The sequence below is a fragment of the Arachis ipaensis genome, chromosome B03, assembly GCF_000816755.2.
Source record: "Arachis ipaensis cultivar K30076 chromosome B03, Araip1.1, whole genome shotgun sequence".
NCBI classification, from domain to species: Eukaryota; Viridiplantae; Streptophyta; class Magnoliopsida; order Fabales; family Fabaceae; genus Arachis; species Arachis ipaensis.
Window position 1 is genome coordinate 27,426,581 of NC_029787.2, and position 22,735 is coordinate 27,449,315.

Below are 22,735 nucleotides of genomic sequence, written 5' to 3' on the forward strand. Positions count from 1 at the left end.
AGAAAACATTTGAGAAAGAATATTATTATTAATTTATTTTAATTTAATTACTGTTATTATCTTTTAATTTTATAATAAGTGTGCTATGTTGTGTCAGACTGATACGGCATCGGTGCTCTCTGAGGCCACTGAATACATCAAATTCCTCCATGAGCAAGTGACTGTAAGTTCATCTTATTTTCTCATTATTAATTAATATTTTCTAAATTCATGAGCCTAATAATATATACTAATAAAAGTTCATCTTATTTATTTTCTCTTTTTTAAATATGCAGGTTTTAAGCACCCCATATATGAAGAGTGGAGCTCAAACACAGCATCACCAGGTAGTGTACGTACGTACGCAATACGTATTTTGATTTCAAGAATGCGATATCTACATAATAATATTACTTGTATTTTGTGCTTTAATTTTATATTGTATTGAATTTTGAGAGACCATTTTAAATGAGAAATATGCACTTTCAATATGCACTTATATTGTATTGAATACCAAATTATTCATTGAAAAAATATTTCTCAAGCACGTATTAAATTATCATTATTGTATGTGGTGCATAATGAAGCTGTAATTCACGGCATGCACTCATCTTTTTCTATTAATGCAGAATTCTGGTAAATCAAAGGAAGCTGATGGACCAAAACAGGATCTAAGAAGCCGAGGGCTGTGTCTGGTGCCAATTTCAAGTACATTTCCAGTGACTCATGAACCCACAGTTGATTTTTGGACGCCAACATTTGGAGGAACTTATAGATAATATTAATATTAGGATGAAATACGATTTTGGTTACTAAAGTATAAGTCAAAAATTTTTTTGTTTCCAACCTTTTTTTACATACAAAATCGTCCCTAATTTTATAATTCAAAATTGTTGGACAACTTTAGATTCTAATGTTTCACTAAGTTAAGAATATATAGATGGAAGGTTACGTTTTTACAGAAAAAAAAAATTTGAAGATTTCAATGATATTGAATTTTATTTTCTCTATGAAAATATTTGTACTTTTGAAATTTTAATAAGCGTTCTTCGAATATTTATTAGTAAAATTTTTAATTCTAATAACAAAGACACAGAATTTTGTTGGTCTCACATTTATTTTTTAGTCAAACCCTCTTATAATAAGTTGTCCAACCATTTTAAATTTAAAATAACATTACTTTAATATTAACTAGTGGAATATTGAGTCACAGCAACTAGGACAAATCTTTATCAAAACATGGCCAAGTTGGGTTGAAAAAAAATGAAAAGGAAAGGAAGAAGGAACAAAGAAAACATAAAAGAAAGAATGGGAGAAAGTTGGGAAGTGGGAAAGTCCGTTGAAAGAGAAAGAAAAAGAAAATGGTCCTTAAAAAGTGTGGGGATAAGGCTAATAGTGAGGTTCTGGTACAATTTTGGGACCATATTCAAGAGCATTACTAATATAAGCTTTCGTAATAATTGATGAATTATGCTCAAAAGGGTGGGGGTTAATTAGGATTCAGAGAGTTTGCTGATTATAGAGTTTTGTTTGTCTAAACTTTTGAGGAAATTATTGAAAATTGATGTTAGTAATAGGAAGAAAAATTGAACTTTGTTTCTCTTCAAAGAAAAAGAAAAAGGAAAAAAAAAATCTTGTTATGCTGTGAATAGAGCTGGCACTACCGTTAATTAGTTCAAGGAAAAGAAATGTACTAATTTGGAGGAATAATAATTGAGAATATAGAATACGGGAGTGAGTGAGCTAGTAGGGGATATGTTGGTTGATTGGAAATTTCACTTTTCATTTGTTTATATTTCTTTGAAATATCTAAGTGGAAGTGAGAAAGTGGCCCAGATCATTCTCACCCTCCATTCTCTACTCTCTATCTCTTTTTATTTATATTGTTTGGAGGAAAATTTCGTAGTCCGTGTATATCTTGTGAAATATATGCAAATTTCTTATTTCTATATGAATATGATCTAGATTTTGTTTTTTATGGTTTGACATCTTTTTTAAAAAAATATTCTTTATCTAATTGTCATTTTAGTCCTAATCTAAAAGCTGGATCATATATAATATTATTCTCAATTAAGAATCGATATTGGTACCAGTTTCAAGTGCTAGGGAACAATGAAAATTTTGAATAATATGAACAATTATCAATCAAATAAAAATACACTATGTCCTAATTTAATGCTACTAATTAAATTTACTCTTTTAACCCTATTAATTCACATTATTCAAAAATCTTATTGGTTACTTATACTTTTCCTTAAAGTATAGGTCAAAATTTTTTTTGCATATAAAATTATTCCTAAAATTCAGCTTTTAAAATCGTTTTTCGGACTAAAATATCTTTCTCCAACAACTCTTCTTCACCAAAATACTTAGTTTCGTTTCTTCTTTTTCTTTTTCTTCATCACAGCATCAGCAACAATGACAATGAAATCAGAAACATAAATAATAATGTAATAAATAAAAGAAATAGAAGCAGAAAAATCAACAATAATTAACAAATCAACAAATATCAAAGAATCAAATACAGAAGAATCAACAATGTAATAAACTCTATATTTTAAATATCAAAGAATCAAGAAAATAAACAAAAAATAGAATCAGAACCCTACAGAACGAGCATGCGAGGAGCAGCGGCCAGTAGTGCAAAGCAGCGGCGAGCAGCCAGCGAGCAAGGAGGAGGAGCAGAAACGGCGACGCGGCATGCGACGTTCGTTCTCCCTCGCTAGCATCGTCACCACCTTCCTCTTCCCCCTTCTTCCCTTCTCCTTTCTTCTTCTTCCCTTCCCTCCTTCTCCTACTTCTCCGTGGTTCTCTTTTTCTCTCTCAATTTCAAACACTTTCTTTCTCTTATTTTTTTTCTTTTTTTATAATTTTTTGTTAGGAGTAATTTGATCCAAAATTTTAAGATTTAAATAAAAAATACAATTTTAAAATCAAGTTAAATTTTAGGGACGATTTTGTATGGAAAAAATTTTAAAAACGAAAAAAATTTTTGACCTAAACTTTAGAGACCAAAATTGTAAATTTTTTTTGGGCTGTTTTTTTTTTTAATATGTGGTGCTATGTGGATGGTGAGGATGAAATAATTATACTTCTCTTTGGGACTGTTTGTGTGTCATTCGTTTTCCTAGTTTCTTCGATTTGTTTTAAGTTAGAATGCATGTATCTTATTTTGATAAATTGTAGTTCAAACTTTTATATTTTACATACATACATTGGCATACAGTATATATTCGATATATTATGACTAAGTGTATTTAAAAATATCCATAACTATGTATTTGATATATCACCTAAATCAGATACGACAACTTTTTTGACTAAGATACATGTTAAGAGTAAGATACAAAAGAAGGTAACAACCAACAAGTATCTTCTATGCCTAAGAAGAAATAATTAATTAAAACAAACTTTCTTCATTTCAGTGAATGTACCACTAACAACTACACTCTATAGCAGACAAATAAAATTCAATACAAATTATTTGCATCTTATCACTTTTTTTTATAAATTTGGTGAAAAAAAAATTTCTTTTCACCCAATTCAACTCTTCATCAAAGAAATTCCCAACTCTGGTATACATTTTAATAGTGTGCTTTCTGAGGCAAAACCACTAATATGACTTATACTTTTCAACTTGAGAGACTAAAGTTAATATTTGAATGCTAGGGACTCAAATAAAACTTTAATCTATTTGTGTGGCTTGATAAACACAGAATGCAAAAGAAGACAAGAAGTACTAGAATAGAACTCCATACAAATCAATGTCACCTTGAAAAGAAAAAATTGGCAAAAACATTATATGCTTTATGCAGCATCCTTGAGCTTCTTGGTGATGGTGGCAAGAATATTCCCCTGGTGGAATGCTTGCAGCAATTCAATCTCAGAAACCTGTCTTGTTCCATCCCCAGCATAAGTCCCTGCTCCATAAGGGCTTCCACCTTTCACTTCTTCCATCTCGAACATGCAATGGCCGAACGTGTATCCGATTGGAACATATATCATTCCATGATGTGCCAGCATTGTTATAGCAGTAAGGCTATACATAAATCATGACAACTTTGATCAGCAACTAACAAGTACATAGTGATGTCTAATAAGGAACAGAGTTAAGATATAGAAGCTTGTTTTCTTACGGTGTTGTTTCTTGTCCACCACCTTGCGAACCGGTGCTGTAGAAGAGTCCAGCAGGCTTGCCTACAAGGTCTTGTTGCAACCAAAGAGGTCCGGTTTTGTCAAGAAAATCCATGAACTGGGCAGCCATCATTCCGAACCGCGTGGGGAAGCCGAAGATAAGGCCATCAGCTCCATTGAGCATATCAGGTTCAATGATTGGTACATCACTCTTTGGTGGTGCATTCAGCTTATGAAGCACTCCATTTGGTAGTGTCTCAGGTACCTGCTCATATTAATATGATTTTTTTCAAATGGATATTTTGGATATACTGGAAATGGAAATCCATATGCTTAGGAATGATATCATATATTTATTTGGTAAGTCAAAAATATTAGTTAATTAATTAATACATGCCTGCCATAGTTTGGCCTCAACACCTTGTACAGATTCTGCACCTCTCTTTATTTGTCTTGCTAGTTGCTCCACATGCCCATACATTGAGTAGTAACTGTCAAAATAAAAGAAATAATGTTGTTCTTTTTTGTAAATAAAGCTGTAAAACTAAAAAAGAAAGGGGAAAATGCAAAACTGAAGGCACCAAGGTCTAGATTTTATCACTCTCATTGTAAATTAATCTTGTATTGAAAAAGAAAGTTCCATTTCATCAATCTTGTCTTAAAGTATGAGATCAAAACTGACTTCACTTTCTTATAAACAGTGCAGAATCAAGTTTGGCAATATAAGATAGCTGAAAAGAAGATGAAAGTTGCATGATCACAGATCACAAAATGACATCAACCCCTTTAATGGAAAATACTTAATTCTTGAAATTTTTATATATCAATTTCAGATGTAAAAGCATCTATTCTAATGGCAAAAGTAGTAATCTAACACAAACAAGCACAAAAAATCTTCATCTCTAAATATCTTGATCATGCTTCCAATTCAAGTCAAAACAATCATAAAAACTGCGCTCTCACTAGAAGATAATTATAGCCCAAGAAAATTTAGAAAGATCCATTTTCTTTTTACAAATCAATATCACAAACAAAGAAGAACCCGTTTGAATAAGTGAAAGAAGATCAGTTCTGAATTTTCCATAATGAAAGACCATGCATGAGAGAACGATAAATTTGAAAAAGAAGAAAGACTAATCACTAATTATTAATTAACATGATATTACGAAACAAAGAAGAAAAATAAGTGGCATACACAATGTAAACTTTGACTGCCATTGATGATCTTTAATGTTCTCTTTCAGTTGATGATTGTGTGTTGTTATGTGTTTCTTCGTCGTTGATGGTTGAAGAATAGTAGTGGCAACTGCACGGGAGATATTTATTAAGCTCTTATAGTTAGGAACCAATTTTCGTTAACTAATAATTTGTTAATCTTTTTCTTTTAAAATTTTTCTTTTTATCTCTATAATATCAACTCAAACTTTTAGTCCTTTTTCAATTACTGTCTTATTGGCTAATTATTAGTTAAAAAAAAGTTTATAAATAATTTTTATTTGACTAATTAATTTTTGTTTCCTTACTTCAGGGATACTTCAAACACAAATTAATATGATAGTTTGACATTGATAAATATTTAATTACTGTTTAAACCTTATATGTACATAAAAAAATGCTGTGTATGGTGAGTTGTGGCTTTTGTGGTAAGAACAATCCCAATTGTAAGTGTAGACTGGGTAGTATTGATCCATCCCCAGATTTAGCGGAGAATTAGATATGGAATGCAACAAGAATTCAGATTCTATGACAGCAAGGCAAGGTGTGTAAACCATCAGAATTTATCAGCAGTAATGATATTTATCATGAAGTTGCATGTGTATTTCATGGTTAGAGAGTTTGGTAGGAGTTAGTTCAGTAGTAGAGTGTTCTTATTTATTTATTTTGGGTTTTCTCTTTTCTGTCTAATATTTTTATGGAGTAATCAGAGAATTCTTGCACAACAATTCAACCAAAATCCTCCAAACAGGACGCCGAATTCGGAAGACCTATTCCAACAATTTATGCAGATTCAAGCTGCCTTTTATAAAGAGAACCAAACCTATTCATGATTCATAAGTTCCCAATAAGCAACAGTAAAGATGAGGAGAACAGAATCAGTTAAGTTTTGTTACATTAAAATTGAATGATTGGAAACATGAGAAAGAGGAAGTATCTAATGATAAAGGACCACTATTTGATTCAGAATAAGAGCCATACCCTTTAAGATATTTAATTACCAGCAGAAATTACTAACGATTATAACATAAGTATGAAATTGATGTCAAAAATAAATTTACTCCTTTACAATGTAACAGAACAATAGAAGTAAAAACATGGCACTAGTTCTTTTAAACCTATATTACCATAGAAACAGTAATAGAACCCAATAACAATGTCAATCTAACAAATTTTGTATCCACTGTGTTTATATTGCATATCCCTTAAGCTTCTTTGTGATGGTTGCAATATAATTCCCCTGGTGGAATGCTTGCTCCAACTCTAGGAAAGTTGGCTCTTCAAAACTATAACTGGCCGCGCCATAGGGTGTTCCGCCTTTCACTTGTTTCATCTCAAACATTCCAGGCCTAAAATTGTATCCAATAGGAACAAACAACATTCCATGATGAACAAGTTGAGTGATAGCACTAAGCCTGTCAAAAGAAGTAGTGAAATGCATCAGCCACATTCAAATTTGCTAAAGAAACAGCATTATTTCTAGGTAAGAGTTTTCGCTTGGTACGCTGAAGTCTCTTGGCCACATCCTTGGTGGTGCGTGCTGCAGAAGATTCCAGCTGGTTTGCCTGCAAGCTCCTGTGTTTTCCAAAGGCATCCGGTTGCGTCTAGAAAAGCCTTAAACTGAGGCGCCATCATTCCGAATCTTGATGGGAAACCGAAGATGAATCCGTCGGCTTTAGGGAGCTCATCAGGCTTAATCACTGGTATGTCTATGTCCATCTCAGTCTTGAATGAACCTTTTGGCCAATCTATCATCTGTTTGTCAGGTACCTGCTCATACCTCATTCAGCAATTAACTATGTAGTTTATTTTCTCATTGAAATCAACATTTAGAAATTATTGGAAAAATCAAAAGGCAATTAGTTTCCCCCTGCTGAAGAGAACTTGGTCACAGAGCATTGTTAGATTTCAAGAAGAGAAGCATTTTGCTTACTTATTTCCTTTTGTATGTTGGTGTGGCAGAGTTGTATAGATGATTACAAAATGTGTACACAAAAAAATTGGTCACCAAATTAGACCTAGGTATAAAATATATATTGAAAATAAACTAAACACATGTATTTATACATAAATAACAAATTTAGTGGCTGATTTTTAATATGTGCATAGTATTTTTGTTTAACGAAATACTGGAGCCACAAGAAGTGACTTTGTTAACAATGCAAGAATGAAGTGAACTTTACAAAAACAAAGTATGAATCCAATACAGGTTAACAATCATGGCATGAACAATAATGATAACACTGCAATAATTATTGGCTATATAAAGCAGAATTACTATTGCTAATTTACTAATGACAAAGAGCCAACTTTTTTCAGTCAGTATTAACTAATTTTTTAAAAATTATTTTATTTATCTTAAAACTCTAAATCATAAATCTTTAATTTTAAATTCTCAAAAAAAGATAAAAATTTTAAATTTAAAGAAAAGATTGGCTGATGTTGATGATCTAAAAATTAGTTCCCTTTTCTTCTCTTCTCAAATTTTATGGACAACGTGGCACATGAAAACATATATGAATACACATACCTTCCACAGTGTGGCTTTAACACCTTCTACAGATTCAGCACCTGTTCTTATTTTTTCGGCTAGTCTGTATATGCACGAACTCCGCGCGTAGTACCTGCAAAAAAAAATTAAATAATACATATAGCACAATAAAAGCATACTAAGAAATCCATTAAAGAACGAAATGAAAATCCGAATTCAATTAGCACTCAAGAAGCTCAAAGAAGATCGAAATTAGAACCAATCCATTTGATGAGGCACAATGCATGACAGAAGAAAGTAAGAGTGTGCAAGAAACAGGGTTAACAATGATACAGATAACGTAACGCAGAAGACAAACAAAAAGGAATAAAAAAGTTCATACACGATGTAAATTTTGACAGCCATTATTGATGGATGATGAATTGATGATCTTTCAAGTTCTCTGTGCTTCTCCTTTCTTTCTTTCGTAGGCTAAATGAAAACGAAAACCCTTCAAGTTAATGATTGTGAAGATGGCGGGAAGTGTCGTTAGCCTTTTATTACATATTGTGTAACATTTGAACGTGAAAATAAGTGAAATTGTCTTTCTAATGCTTAACTTTTTCTTTTATTTTCTTTTTTCTTTTTTTTTTTTTTTGTTGGNTGGCGGAAAACAATACGAGATTGTTTGATTGCAGTTAAGTTGTCTAAAAATATTTTTCAACTAAAGTAGTAGAGCGTTACCATTCGCTTTTAATTTGTTTAAACAAAGTGGTGCATAAAGTATAACTCTTTATAAATGCTTGAAGTTGTCTTGGAACCATAGTTGTAAAAATCGGACCGGATCGGCCGGTTCGACTAAAAAACCGATAAACCGAATCTTGTACCAGTTCGGTTTGATATATTGACCGTTTAAAAAAATGAACCGATCAAATTGGCTTAAACTGGTCAAAACCAACACAGATCAAAACCGAACCGATCCAGTCAACAACGCAGTCAACGGTCAACCTGCGTGCCGATGACTTCAGCATGTAGGTTGTGAAATTTGGAAAAATATATTGCGGGGAGTAAGAGTCAAATTTAAATAAAATAAAATTTATTTATTCTGAGAAAAAAATAAATTTATATAATTATTTAATTATATAAAAATATTTAGACTTTGAAATTATTCTTTGGATATAATTTATAGATTGTTATTCTTATTGTGTCTAATTAAGATATTATATAGTAGTATGAACTAATTATATGTCTATTTTTGTATTAGTTATTTATAGAATTCGACTTAATTGTTTTTAAAATGTTAGTAAAAATATGTATTTCAAAATTTAATTTTAGGTTTTTGACTATTTTTATTTTTTATTTGCATAGTATCGAGTCAACCGGTTCAACCAGTGACCCACCGGTTGAACCAATAACTCAGTGACCCAGTGACTTGATCGGTTCGATTATCGGTTCGGTTTTGACAACTATGCTTGGAACCTCTTGAAAAAGTACAAGTACTAATTCATTTTTTCATTTAATTCAAGCATGCTTATGCAATTTTGAAAAATTATCGTTGTTTTTATATACTCAATTCTCTCCCTCTTCAACTGTCTTGTGCTTACCAACTAGAAGATATCTATATCCTACAAGACATAATATAAAAAAATAGAAAATATCCTTTATATAGAAAATAATAAATCATAACAAATAGATGAATTGATAAAAGAGTTCTTAATCTAGAAATTAAATTCAAATAATATACACTTAGGTGACTTCACTTTTAAAGGTGGTCTTTTTCCTCGTGTGTACATGCAAAATAATAGATTTAATGTGTAACATACACGTTAGTCTTGTAACTGTTAGCTCCATGAAATTTTACAAAGAATTTTGATGATTAATAAATCTAAATATAATTTAATAATTTTATTAATGTACTAATATTTGCTCAAGTGTGTCAATGAGAAATATGAATAAGTCAAAAAAAAATGAGAAACAACCTCGAAAAATAAGTTGAGTGGGCTGACTACCTTAAAAAGCAAGACTATGCATCTCAGATTGTTGATCATCTCACTTCCACTTGCAAAATTAATGAAAGCGACAAAACCATTACCTCAGAAAAGAACCAAAGCTTCTAATGTTCAAATTTAAAGCATACCCAAGAGGTTAAGCCCTTTGGAAAAACTCTCTCATGATTAAAATACAGTACAGTACGAAACTATGATTCTTAGGAAAAGGTAATAAAATAAGCTAAAAATGATTTGATTTCTACACTACTTTAAGGAATATGGAGACAGAGACAGAAGAAGAGTTTTCAACTAATCTTCAATGCTCCCTAGCTATATAAAGTCGATCCATACTCTAGAAAAACAAGAAGAATATATCCGAAAAAGAAGTGCAGCAAACATTTTCATATATTTTGTTCTTAGTTTATTTTCTTCTTGTTCTTCCATTTTAGAAGAAATTTTTGTTCTTCAAATTATAATTTGAATAGAGTTTCACTCACATCTGTAGACCATATTACATTTTTGTGAATATGAGACATGTTTGCATAATATAGTCTCAAAGAATCTATAAAGGATTCATCAAATCAGTTGTAGAAGTTGAAAATGTCTTTTTACTGGTTCACCTAGTGAGTCTTTAGTGTTGACACCCTCAATCATTCAATGATTCTAGTCTTGAGAAGTATTAAAGATAGAATATCTAACATTCTTAGGTCAAGCTGCGGTTTGGTATGAGTCTTACTTGAGAAAGGCAGGAAAATATCTAAGACTCTTGGTTAATTGGGTATCCAATTAAGTCCCTTTTTTTAGATGGAGAAGGCTTGAGCAACAATATTATTTAACGTTCTTAACTTAGTAAGGTATTCAATTTGAGTCTTACTTGAGATGATCTGCTGAATATCTGAAGTTCTTGGTCGCTGGAATATCTGATAAAGTCAATTATAGTCTTAATAAGACTTCAAATAATAATATCAAAGGTTATTAAGTTATACTGTGGTGGAATCTGAGTCAAAGTTGTAGCCTGAAAAGGTTTTTTGCAAATAATATCTTTATACACTTATTCTAATAGCAAGTCATTTGAGGACTGGACATAGGCATTTTGAGCTGAAATAATATAGTATATCACTTGTGCTTCTCACTTTGAACTCTATTTATCTTTTACTAAGTAGTTTATTCAAAGTTTAACCTTTTCTAAAAGCATATGAGATTGTTATAAATCGTTTTAAAAAGCTGTCTATAGTCAGCCATAGACCTTAAAAAGATATCTTTCAAATATTTGCATCTCTGAATCCTTTTTAAACAAATTTAAAATGAGGTTGCAATCTAAACAAATGACATATATTTCCGCTACAACCAAAATGGGAAAGACTTTGAGCATCTTAACGGTTGTAGAAGCAAAGATCCACGGCAGATCCTATATCAAATCACCTTGAAGGACTTCTCTCAATAGTCCTCTCAATAAAATTAGGAAATAATAATTTCCTAACAGTATATAGATGATGGTGTTATTTGCTACAACTATGGTGAAAAAGGTCATATCAAGCCAGAGTGTCCAAAGGTGTCTGAGTCTCCTAAACAGAGAAAAAGAGTTTTAAAAATGAAAGTAGACTTAGAAGATGATGCTGAGAATGACAGAGATCTGCACAATATTGTCATCATGCGCTTTAGGGCTGACTGTGAGTCAGAACAAGTGGTAATAATCTTTGATATTGAGCTTTCATTTTCTAAACTACATATTTTATATGAGGAACTCTTGGAAAACTTTCAAGAGATATCTAAGGCATACTTTAAGCTCAAACGACTTAGAAAATTGAATCTTCTAAGATCAACTAAATCTGAGGATCTACAAAAAATAAATGATTTTTTGAAAGAGAAAAACACATAACTAATTTATGAGATAATTGTTCTTAGAAAAGGACATCTAGAACTTATAGCTACCAACGAGTACATTTAAAGTTAGATATATACTTCTGAACCTCAGAAGATATACAACAATAACAACAACAATAACAAAGTCTTGTCCCACTAAGTGGGGTCGGCTACATGAATCAAACGATGCCATTGTGCTCTGTCATGTATCATGTCTACAGAGAGACCGTTTACATGTAGATCTCGTTTGATCACCTCATGGATGGTCTTCTTAGGTCTTCCTCTGCCTTTCGCCCCTTATCCATCTTCCATCTCATCCACCCTCCTGACTAGATGTTCTATCGGTCTTCTTCTCACATGTCCAAACCACCTGAGATGCGATTCAACCATCTTTTTCACAATGGGTGCTACTCCAACTCTCTCCCTTATATCTTCGTTCCTTATTTTATCCAATCGCGTATGACCTCTCATCCATCTCAACATCTTCATCTCTGCCACACTCAGCTTATGTTCGTGCTCCCCTTTAGCCGTCCAACACTCCGTACCATAAAGCATAGTCGGTCTTATAGCGGTGCGATAGAATTTACCTTTAAGTTTTAAAGGCACTTTTTTGTCGTATATAAAACCAGATGCACGCTGCCATTTTGACCAACCTGCTTGGATCCTATGATTTACATCCTGTTCAATCTCTCCATTGTCCTGTATGATGCACCCAAGATACTTAAAATTTTTAACTTTTCGTAGGCTGTTTTCTCCTATCTTCACCTCTATATTAGGGTTTTCCCTTCTCAGACTGAACTTACATTCTATATATTCCATCTTGCTACGGCTTATGCGCAGACCATACACTTCTAGAGCTTCTCTCCATAACTCCAACTTCTTATTTAGGTCTTCCCTTGACTCTCCCATAAGGACGATATCATCGACAAAAAGCATGCACCATGGCACAGGCTCTTGGAGGTGCTCTGTGAGTACTTCCAAGACTAATGTGAAAAGGTATGGACTTAAGGATGATTCCTGGTGTAATCCTATACCAATAGAAAATTCCTCTGTCACACCACCTTGAGTCTTCACACTAGTTGTGGCCCCATTATACATGTCTTTAATTGCACGAATATATGCGATCCTTACTCTTCTCTTTTCTAAAACCTTCCATAAGACCTCCCTTGGTATTCTATACGCTTTTTCCAAATCAATAAACACCATATGTAGATCCCTTTTATTACTACGATACCTCTCCACCATCCTTCTTAAAAGGTATACCGCTTCAGTGGTAGATCTGCCTGGCATAAATCCAAATTGGTTCTCTGTTACTTGTGTCTCTTTTCTCAACTTCCGTTCTATCACCCTTTTCCATAACTTCATGGTATGACTCATAAGTTTGATCCCTCTATAGTTTCCGCAACTTTGTATATCCCTCTTATTCTTGTAGATAGGTATCAAGGTGCTCTTTCTTCACTCATCAGGCATCTTCTTTGACCTTAAAATCTCATTAAAAAGCTTGGTTAACCAGTTGATGCCTTTTTCTTCAAAACCCTTCCAGACCTCAATCGGGATATTATCAGGTCCTACTGTCCTGCCATTTTTCATCTGCTTTAAAATCTCTTTTACCTCGAAGTCTCGGATCCTCCGATAGTAGTCAAAGTTTTGATCTTCTTCCCTTGTGCATAACCGACCAAGGCTCGGAAGAGTCTTCTGTCCCTCATTAAATAACTCGTAGAAGTAGCTTTTCCACCTTTCATTAATCTTCTCCTCTTGAGCCAATACCTCTCCATTCTTATCCTTTATGCACTTAACCTGATCCAAATCTCTCGTTCTTCTTTCACGGTTCTTTGCGATTCTATATATACCTTTTTCTCCTTCTTTCGTGCCCAAAGACTGGTAGAGACCCTCATATGCTCCTGTTCTTGCTTCACTTACAGCCACTTTTGTCTATTTCTTAGCCGCTTTATATTTTTTCCAATTATCTGCGTTGCAGCATAGAGACCACTTTTTAAAGCACTCCATTTTTATCTTTATCTTATCTTATACACTCGCATTCCACCACCAGGACTCCTTGTCTCTTGGTCATATTCCTTTAGATTCACCAAAGCTTTCTTTTGCTGTTCTTCTAATAACTTCTGTCATCTCCCTCCACATCTCTTCCGCGCTTCCATTCTCATCCCACTTTGCCTCTTCTCCTACCCGTCTTAGGAAGCTTCTTTGTTCCTCACCTTTCATCCGCCACCACCTCGTCCTTGGGTTCTTCGTATGATGTATTTTTCTCAACTTTTGCTCAACGCGAAAACCCATGACGAGCACCCTATGTTGTGTTGTCAAACTCTCTCCCGGGATAATTTTACAATTAATGCAAAATTTCTGGTCGACTCTCCTCAATAAGAAGAAGTCAATTTGAGAGCTTGTCATGCCACTCTTATAGGTTATAAGATGTTCGTCTCTTTTTTTAAAACATGTATTTGTGATGAGAAGATCAAAGGTTGAGGAAAAGTCCAAAATAGTTTTACCTTCGACATTGATCACCCCGAAACCATGGCCTCCGTGAATATTCCCATATCCAGTCACTTCTCTCCCAACATGGCCATTTAAATCTCCTCCTAAGAAAATCTTATCTCCCAAAGGTATGTTTTGAACCAAACTCTCTAGATCCTCCCAAAATCTTATCTTGTGTTGTTCGTCCGAACCCACTTGCGGTGCATAGGCGCTAATCACATGGAAAGCACCTCCCTCCACCACAAGTTTGATAGAGATGATCCGATCTCCTACCCTTTTAACATCCACTACGTCCTTCTTCCACTACTTATCCACAATTATTCCAACCCCATTCCTATTCTTCACCTTTCCTATATACCAAAGTTAGAAACCAGAAGTATCCAACTCCCTAGCCTTCGCACCAACCCATTTTGTTTCTTGTAGGCACATAATGTTAATCTTCCTCCTTGTCATGGTGTCCACCACCTCCATGGACTTTCCTGTTAGGGTGCCTATATTCCATGTCCCAAATCTCAACCTTCTGTCGCTCCGACCTTTACCTTTTACTTTGTGAACTAGCTTATTTATACTCGTCCGTTCACGAAAATGTGAAAACCCTTACTCATTTAACACTACATCCGGGCACCGATGCAGCGGCTCTTGCTCATTTGACACCGTACTCGAGTCATACAGCGCGTTGCTTCCGGGCAACGACCTAGCTTTAGCGCAATAATGTCTTCGATTCATGTCATGGGAGTTCGACTATATTTTTATGTTGGTTGTCGAAGACCTAACACAACCCTCCTCCTTTATCCGGACTTGGGACCGGCTATGTACCACAAGTGTAACATAGGCGGAGTTGAACCTCAGAAGACATGAATTCTTAAAATGAAAACTCAGAAGAAAAAATCTCACGAGAAACAATCTCAGAAGTTATCACATAAAGATAGTATGACTAAAAGAAAAGAGATTTATGAGCTGGTGAGAGTTAATAAAGTTCTCACTGCTAACATAGAAAAATGGTTAAATGCCTCAAGAATATGGATCTAATACTTGGTAGTAAAAGACTATATCTTTAAAAGTTTGGTCTACGATATTTGAAAGTAATGATGAGAAAGTTTGCCAAATATGCTATAAACTTGGACATGACACAGATCAATGTTCCTAGTTCAAGAAACAAAATGGCTATAAAATCAAGAAGAAGCTATTTAAGAAACCTTAAAAGAGAAATCCTAAGAATCTTGAAAAGATAGGTTATCAAAAACCCTAATAACAATTTAAAAAACTAGCCAATTGGGACCCAAGCTAATTTGGGTGGTTCTCACCTTATCTCAAATTCTTTCAGTAGATGGTTTGACTCACAATCTGCTCAGTATCATTCAATTCTGTGATCAAGGTTACAAAGTAGTATTTGATACTGATCAGTGAGAAGTTATTAACAAAGCAAATGAGTCTACTATTCTCACTGCTAAAAAAGTGGACGCTACTTATGTATTGTACCTCGAGAACCTATTATATCAAAATGTAAGATGTCTCTCCTCAATTGTTGACAACAAATAATTGTGACACAAGAAGTTTAGTCATGCTGATATGAAACTCATTTATGAGTTATCTCAAAAAAGGCATGTGAAGGTTCTTTTCAAAAACTCTTATGAAAAGAATTTCACATGTGATTATTCATTATTGTGATAATGAAAAAACGGACCAAAACTTCATTCAAGAGCATCAATATTGTAAATTCTTCTAGAGATATGCTAATTTGTTTAAATTAGATTTAATTTTATTTAAATTTTAAACTCCTAAAAATATACATGCTAAAAAAATAAAAACCAAATAAAATATTTTGACAAGGCCAAAAGCAAATAAAATTAAATCTAAACTATTCTACTTGAAATTTGAACAAAAATAAGAATCAAAATCAAATTTAATTTTAATTTTAATTTTGAACTTGCATCTCAATTTAGCCCCATGAACTTGAGATGAATTCTTGAGTTTCTTGTTCTCTAAATTTAGCCCAATGGACTTAATCTTTTTTTTTTGGGCTAGCAATTAATATTTTTGTATGAGTATTGCAAAGTTTTTAAAATTCTTCTTGATCTTCTTTGTGCATGCTTTAGTGATAACATCGTTAGGCATTATAAATTTTATATTTTTTTCTTTTGGGTTTGAAATTTGAATGTCCAAATTGTTCTCTTGAGTATATAGGAGAAAAAACTTAATAAGTCTTTCTAATTTTTAACACAATTAAACGACCTTAATCCTAAAAGGGTATTATACTCTTTTTAAATTTAATACAAAGAGAGTATTTTAATCATTTTAAATTTAAGTTCAAATTTATAGTCTCTAAATAAACTAAACAACCTTGAGTTTAAAAGGAGTATTTTAGTCTATTTAAAATTAACCAAAAGAGTGCTTTAGTCTTTTAAATGAAATTCTGACTTTTACTTTCTAAAAATAACATTAATCTAAAAAGGAATTTTTAGTCTTTAAAAATAATCCTAAACGGGATATTTCAGTATTGTAAAATTTGATGGAAGGATATTTTAGTATTTTAAAATCAAAATTCAAATTTATAATTTCTAATTCATTTAAACAAAGTTTGCAACAATATTTTAATTTTCTAAAATGAATTTTGACGAAAAGAATATTTTAGTCTTTGAAAATTGACCAAATTGTTAATAGTCATTTTAAAATAAAATTTAAATTTCTACTATCTAATACAATTAAACAAGGAAGGGTAATTTAGTCTTTTCAAAACTAAATTCAATCTTTAATTTGTAGTACAAATCAAACACCTTAATTCTAAAGGAGTATTTTAGTGTTTTTAAAATAACTATTTGTAATTTCGATTGAAATAAAGTGATTTGAGATGTGCTCCTCCCCGCATCATGTCTCTGACTTCTATATTTATTTTTAGTGATTAAACCACAGATCAATATACTGCATTGAAGCTACGTTTATATATATATACTCATTGTAATATGATTACCTTTAGTATAGTGTACTTGGATGATGAACCTGTTTCATATGATTAGTTTACTTGGAATAAAAAAAGTGAATATGGTTGTAAAATTGGTCCACAAGGTGTAAAATGGAAATGGAAATAGCTTTGTTTAAAGTGTTAATTAATCTTTCATAATAGCATGTGTTTGTTTTCCTTCTGTTTTATTTACTGAGTTCAATAGTCTTGAGAGAGTGGTGATTTATAATATGTAACAACAAGGTATAAATAGGATCATGCAGATATATGTCTTGTGTCAAATGAGTAATTAATTAGCATCTGTGTAAGTGTAACACATCCTTAATACTCACATTAAAAAAAAAGTTTGGTGCTTTAGAATGAAAGGTTGGACCAAATGACAGAATAAGGTAAAAACAAAACAAAGTTAGATGCTAATTTTTCAAAACTTATTTTTTTATGTGCTGTGTAATCGAAGAACACCCCATCATTATTATGTTTCTTCGAATTTCACCACCAATACATAAATATAGATATGCAGAAAGTACTAAGCAATCTAGCTTTCTACACTAGAAGACAATATTGACATTATTCTTCCAATTTTATTTCTTCAAAGTTATGTATCATTACTTTGATCTCAAAGTGTTTCATGATTTATTGAACGGTAGAAGCTAAGTGCGTGCGTGTGTCTTTTTTCTCAAATTAAAACACCATTATGATTTTAATTTTCTGCATTAAGATCAAGAAATTTTATATTGGTTTTAGAAAAAAGCATGCACTTGAATGTCCTACTATTTAACTATTTTCATAATGATGCTCTATGATAGTTGAATGATAGATATTCACTATAGACATGAAATAAAATTGTCGTGGCAGTTCAAACTATGATTCTGAGAGGGAAATAAATAAAAATACAAATTCTTTATGTGCTATTTATTTTAACTATTAAAAACATACATACCACTTGTTGGCTTAATATATGTTACCTAAAACTATTTTTCTTTTACTAAGATCTTAGATTGATTCAATATTATAAATTGATTCATTAAGAATGTTATTTACATTCTCTAATTTGTGGCCCACCGTGTGACATTCTTGGCATTTGGTGTATTGTACCAGCCACATAATGATGGCTTTGAGTTTCTCCAAAAGGCATGCCTTTTAATTTGGCTCTGTTATTTGTTTTTTGTTTTTAAATAAAATTTGTAAATGCACAAATGACCAAATTATATTCATTTGAATATTTCACATTGCTTTCGTTGATTAAAAAAGAAGCAGCTAATTTTGTTAATAATATAAAATTAGTAATCTAAGTGCTAAATAAGTTTTGTAGATGGAAAGCAACAAGTTTAATTACTTCAGTTTGAAGTCAATGATAGCTGTAATCAAGATTAAACAAGATTTTCTTTATTATCAATTCTCTTAATCAAGATTTGAAAATATAATCCTTTGAGTCTGAGAAAAGTAAATTCTTCCTAATAGATTTTCTTAAATAAATACCTATATAATTATTATAGCCACCAAAACATCTTAATAACCCCTTTAGTATCATGTACTTGGGTGATAAACCTGTTTCATATTATTAGTTTACTTAGAATAAAAAAAGTGAATACGGTTGTCCCCTATCTTAATTAATTTCACCTTATAAATGATACTCCTTGTATTAGCTGCTGTTGCTGTGAATGGCTTGCAACCATGAAACATTATTTGCCATTAAATTGTCTCCCATGCCATGAAGTACTCGTTCTCACCCTCCCACTTGTGATCTTATTTTGATAATTTACTCTAGGCACATTCTTGTTTCTATTAGGTCCTCATTTTATTACAAGGCTACTTAATGGGTAGCACCACTGAAGGTTCTGCATTTCAGGTTCTTCAATTTTCTTTAATGTTTAATTTCAAGTATTTGCGATTCTGTTATTTCTAAAACTAGCTTATAGTTAATTTTGTGCTAAGCATACTTAATTATATTGTATTGTATTGCATTGCATTTTGTTTTAATTGTGTGGATTGAAGTCTATGTCTGTTCTTTCCATGTTCTAATTTGGGTGAAATGAATTGTGTAACTTTTTCTAAAAACAATTTTCTTTTTAGATTCATTTTGAGATAGTGAGTGTAAACTTCACTGCAGATAGAAATTAAGCTCAATTTTATTGTTGAGGTTTTCGAATTGATAGATCTTTATATACTATGCACCTGCTACATGGTTCTAAAACCATGGTTGCATTGCTGGTACTCATGGATGTGTTATAAATTTGGCTAAGCTTTATGAGGTCTGGATTCTAGTGTTCTTGCTATGGCCAATTTATAACTGAGATTAGTTTAATCAGTTGATGTGTATGTTCATTCAATAGGTCACAGCCAATCCATGGGATCTTTCTAGGGTGCCAGGAGGATCATCAGGAGGATCGGCAGCTGCAGTTTCTGCCAAGCAGTGTGTGGTATCACTGGAAAGTGATACTGGTGAAAGCGTGAGACAGCCAGCATCCTTTTGCGGTGTTGTAGGTTTGAAGCCAATTTATGGCGTATGCGTCTTCACTTGATACTATTGGTTGCTTTGATTCATCAATCGTTAATGCTGGGATTCTCCTTCATGCAATTGCTGGTAATGATAGATTTAATGCTACCTCAAGCAATCAAGTAAGAGTTCTTTTATATTTGGTATAATTGTTATATCTCATCTAATCTGCTGTTGTTAGCTGAAGTTATCAAAGGTATTGGCATAATTTGTTTATAAGATGGGCAATTGCTGAAATCATTGCAAGTGTTTATTTATGTACATCTTGTTATTAAATCATTTAACAGTCACTTTTTATTCTTGTGTTGATATATTCATTCTTTCATCCATATTTGTTCTCTATTTTCATCAAAATTTTCTATATCTTCTTGATTTAGATTATGCTCAGGTTAATTTGATATAGATTTTGTTTATATATTCTATAATTCAAGTTAATTGTTGCTGTATAGAGTTAAAGGATTTGAAGGTACCACTATTGTGTGTTTGGGTTGGTCTGATGGATCGGAACATTAAGTTCGTATATAATTTCTCTTTTTTTTTTTAGTGTCTTCTTGCGTTTGTGAATTGTGACATGGGGAGCCCCATTGTGGCTCATGTCCTTATGTTGTTTGATAAAATGCCTCAACGAAGTGATACATTTGTACTAGATGGACCTTCTCTGTGTAAAGCTAAAATTTAATTATTTTTTCCATTTCAAGGTTGAGAATTGTTCCGTATAGCTGCTTGGTTGGTTGTTTATTGCACACTACCTAACAATATTAGAGCTCCAACAATTTAATTATACCTTCTTATTTTGCTAATTTTTTTGTACCCAATAATTGCTTTGCTTCATCGATGGTATTAAGGAACCTACAACATTGGCAGCAGATGAGTCTTCTAAGCATAAAGCAATGTTAGAAATTTTTGAGTCCACTATTATTCAGGTATCTTCATTCTATTTACCAAGGATATAGTTGAAATTATTGACTTATATATATAAATATCTCGATTGCTCAACTTTCAATTCCACACTTCTTATTACAAACTGCTTTAGTATTTGAGCATCATGTTTCTTTATAAAAAATGCTTAGTCATCCAAATTAATGGCATAAAATATTTCAAAATTGACGAGGAGCAAGTAATTGATGGACTTGATAAAGCTGTGATGAACATGAAGAAAGGGGAAGTTGCATTGGTGACCATACATCCTGAGTATGCTTTTGGCTCATCTGGGTCAACTCAGGAATTGGCCACCGTTCTTCCCAACTCCAACGTGTACTATGAAGTTGAGCTGGTTTCCTTTGTAAAGGTGAGAGAGAATTGTCTTATGTTCCTAATGTTTTATGGTTCTGACAATATTAAAAATAACACTAATTTAATAAAAATGGAATGCAGGAAAAGGAATGTGGGATCTGAATACACCAGAGAATATAGAGGCAGCTGGAAAGAAGAAGGAAGAAGGGAATACATTGTTCAAGGCTGGCAAATATGAAAGAGCATCAAAGATATATGAAAAGGTATTGTACTCCCTGCAAAAATCTTAGCAAAATTTATTGTGATGTGAGAAAATTTAGAATCACATGAATAATTTTTTGGGGTTTTAATATATAGTTCTCTGTATCCTTCACTGTAGAGTGCAGTACAGTTGCAAGATAAGGCTCAACATGTTCTTTTTAATTACTTGCTTGCAAAAACATCTCATGCAATTGGCTGATGCTCATCTGTTAACAATGATTTTCTACTTAAAAATTCTTTGTGCTATTTCACTTCTCAAATTGATTAACCTTACGCTTTGTTAATCATGATATTGTTTATTTAGTGTTTTTCTATGTTAATATTTAAAGTTTAATAAATATGATGTAAAGAAAATAGGTTATAGTAAAAAAATATGGTATAAACTATTGTAGTTGGTCAGTTTTTTTTTTTAAGCTCATGCATGAAATTGCGGCGGTTCAAAACCGTCGCAATTTTTTTAAAAGACCCACATAAAATTGCGGCGGTTGTAAAACCGCTGCAGATTTTTTTAAATCAACTAACCAAAATAGCGGCGGTTTTGCAACCGCCGCAAAATCACCAACCTGATTTGCTGCGGTTATGCCAGCGGTTTCTCAAAACCGACGCAAAATCAAATCTCCACCCCCTTACAGGCGATGCTTGTGGAACCGCTGGAATTTCGTTTTGCGGCCGTTAAAAACCGCCGCAAATCCCTAAAAAAACCGCCGTTATTCAGCGTGTCTCTTATAGTGAGCATGGAAGGTGGAGAAAGTTTTCTCTAACATGTCATTATCAGTTATCTTTTTCCATATAATTTTATTCGTGAGGTGATTCGAAACATTGCTGAATTATATTCATTTATGGATTTAAAATCCTTTAGATGCAAGTGCGTCCATTCATATCAAACTTGAGGAAAGATCACCGTCTTTTGATTATTATACCTTTCTTCAAGGTCTTTCCACAGATCTACAGGATCTTCTAATGTGAGATATTAATTTTTCAATCCTTCGTCAAGATGACGACGAAGGAAGATCATGACTTTGGTTCTATCCTTCTGAGATGTATTATTTTCAGCTTTAATGGTATCTCTAAGATCCATTGAATCAAGATGGATTTCATCGTCTAGTATCTATGATAAATAGTTGTTTCCGGATATATCAAGAACATTAAATTCAAGATGAGAGAGTTTCGACATAATGAAAATTTATTACCTGAGTCTTCCTAAAATTTAATCAGAGTCTCGTACTGATAACGTGTTGTAAAATAAATAAGGAAGAGAAAAAAGATATAAAATAAAGAAATATAAATAGATAACTTTAGTATTAATATTCACCACTATAATTACTCAATATAATAGAGATGATTCATATATTTAAAAATATATGTAATAATTTAGTAAAAGACAAAAAGAGAGGAATATATAAAGAAGGAGAGAAGTGATTTTATTATTTCTGTTGTATGTCATCATTTACAGGCCACACCTTCTTTATTTATACATATAAAAATATTCTCTTTTCATAATTTTATAAATATGAGTCCAACTTTAAAATTTTTTGCACTGTTCACTATTAAATTTTTGGATCGTCCAACATAATTTAATTAGAAGAATAGACATTCATATTTATAGTTACAATTCTCAAATTTAGGCAGAAATGAAAATTCACGGC

At 32.4% G+C, this 22,735-nt stretch overlaps 3 protein-coding genes and 2 long non-coding RNA genes across 11 annotated transcripts in view; 2 read left to right on the forward strand and 3 right to left on the reverse strand.

Annotated features, from left to right (window-relative positions):
- Positions 1-1,954, forward strand: part of LOC107630122 (transcription factor bHLH123) — a 5,124-nt gene extending 3,170 nt beyond the window's left edge. For 4 of the 5 annotated variants that reach the window (XM_016333166.2, XM_021118545.1, XM_021118547.1 and 1 more), the window contains exons 5-7: positions 98-163; positions 276-326; positions 609-1,829. In XM_016333166.2, coding sequence (XP_016188652.1) covers positions 98-163; positions 276-326; positions 609-758 — 267 coding nt within the window. In that variant the 3' untranslated portion in view covers positions 759-1,829. Of the gene's footprint in view, positions 1-97; positions 164-275; positions 327-608 lie in introns of all 5 variants that reach the window. The other variant, XM_021118546.1, reaches the window with a different exon arrangement.
- LOC110270067 overlaps positions 1-22,735 on the reverse strand; it is a 26,551-nt gene that overhangs the window by 1,875 nt on the left and 1,941 nt on the right. The window contains exons 2-3 of the long non-coding RNA XR_002359074.1: positions 9,223-9,229; positions 2,903-3,784 (exon numbers count right to left, since the gene is read on the reverse strand). This is a non-coding gene — a long non-coding RNA (uncharacterized LOC110270067). The remainder of the gene's footprint in view (positions 1-2,902; positions 3,785-9,222; positions 9,230-22,735) is intronic.
- Positions 3,757-5,331, reverse strand: LOC107630121 (NAD(P)H dehydrogenase (quinone) FQR1-like). Its single transcript, XM_016333162.2, has 4 exons — positions 5,309-5,331; positions 4,511-4,604; positions 4,116-4,378; positions 3,757-4,018 (listed from the first exon to the last, which is right to left on the reverse strand). Exons 1-4 carry the CDS (start codon positions 5,329-5,331, stop codon positions 3,787-3,789), a joined length of 612 nt encoding a protein of 203 aa, XP_016188648.1. The 3' UTR covers positions 3,757-3,786.
- LOC107632818 (NAD(P)H dehydrogenase (quinone) FQR1-like) lies at positions 5,331-8,347 on the reverse strand. Its single transcript, XM_016336469.2, has 4 exons — positions 8,202-8,347; positions 7,859-7,952; positions 6,833-7,098; positions 5,331-6,743 (listed from the first exon to the last, which is right to left on the reverse strand). Exons 1-4 carry the CDS (start codon positions 8,222-8,224, stop codon positions 6,518-6,520), a joined length of 609 nt encoding a protein of 202 aa, XP_016191955.1. The 5' UTR covers positions 8,225-8,347; the 3' UTR covers positions 5,331-6,517.
- The window catches only part of LOC107634330, a 4,578-nt gene continuing 464 nt past the window's right edge, over positions 18,622-22,735 (forward strand). The window contains exons 1-5 of one of the 3 annotated variants that reach the window (XR_002359072.1): positions 18,622-18,947; positions 19,432-19,548; positions 19,777-20,883; positions 20,970-21,091; positions 21,208-21,354. This is a non-coding gene — a long non-coding RNA (uncharacterized LOC107634330). Of the gene's footprint in view, positions 18,948-19,431; positions 19,683-19,776; positions 20,884-20,969; positions 21,092-21,207; positions 21,355-22,735 lie in introns of those variants that run through there. The other 2 variants (XR_001618846.2, XR_002359073.1) reach the window with 2 other exon arrangements.

What these genes read in the sequence shown, in the direction of transcription:
- LOC107630121 (XM_016333162.2), bottom strand. Translation starts at nt 5,331, where the DNA reads ATGGCAGTCAAAGTTTACATTGT. An exon ending in TTGAGGCCAAACTATGGCAG is followed by an intron (nt 4,379 to 4,510) that starts GCATGTATTAAT and finishes TAATATGAGCAG; the next exon opens with GTACCTGAGACACTACCAAA. An exon ending in GGTGGACAAGAAACAACACC is followed by an intron (nt 4,019 to 4,115) that starts GTAAGAAAACAA and finishes ATTTATGTATAG; the next exon opens with CCTTACTGCTATAACAATGC.
- LOC107632818 (XM_016336469.2), bottom strand. Translation starts at nt 8,224, where the DNA reads ATGGCTGTCAAAATTTACATCGT. An exon ending in GCTGTCAAAATTTACATCGT is followed by an intron (nt 7,953 to 8,201) that starts GTATGAACTTTT and finishes TTTTTTTTGCAG; the next exon opens with GTACTACGCGCGGAGTTCGT. An exon ending in TTAAAGCCACACTGTGGAAG is followed by an intron (nt 7,099 to 7,858) that starts GTATGTGTATTC and finishes AGGTATGAGCAG; the next exon opens with GTACCTGACAAACAGATGAT.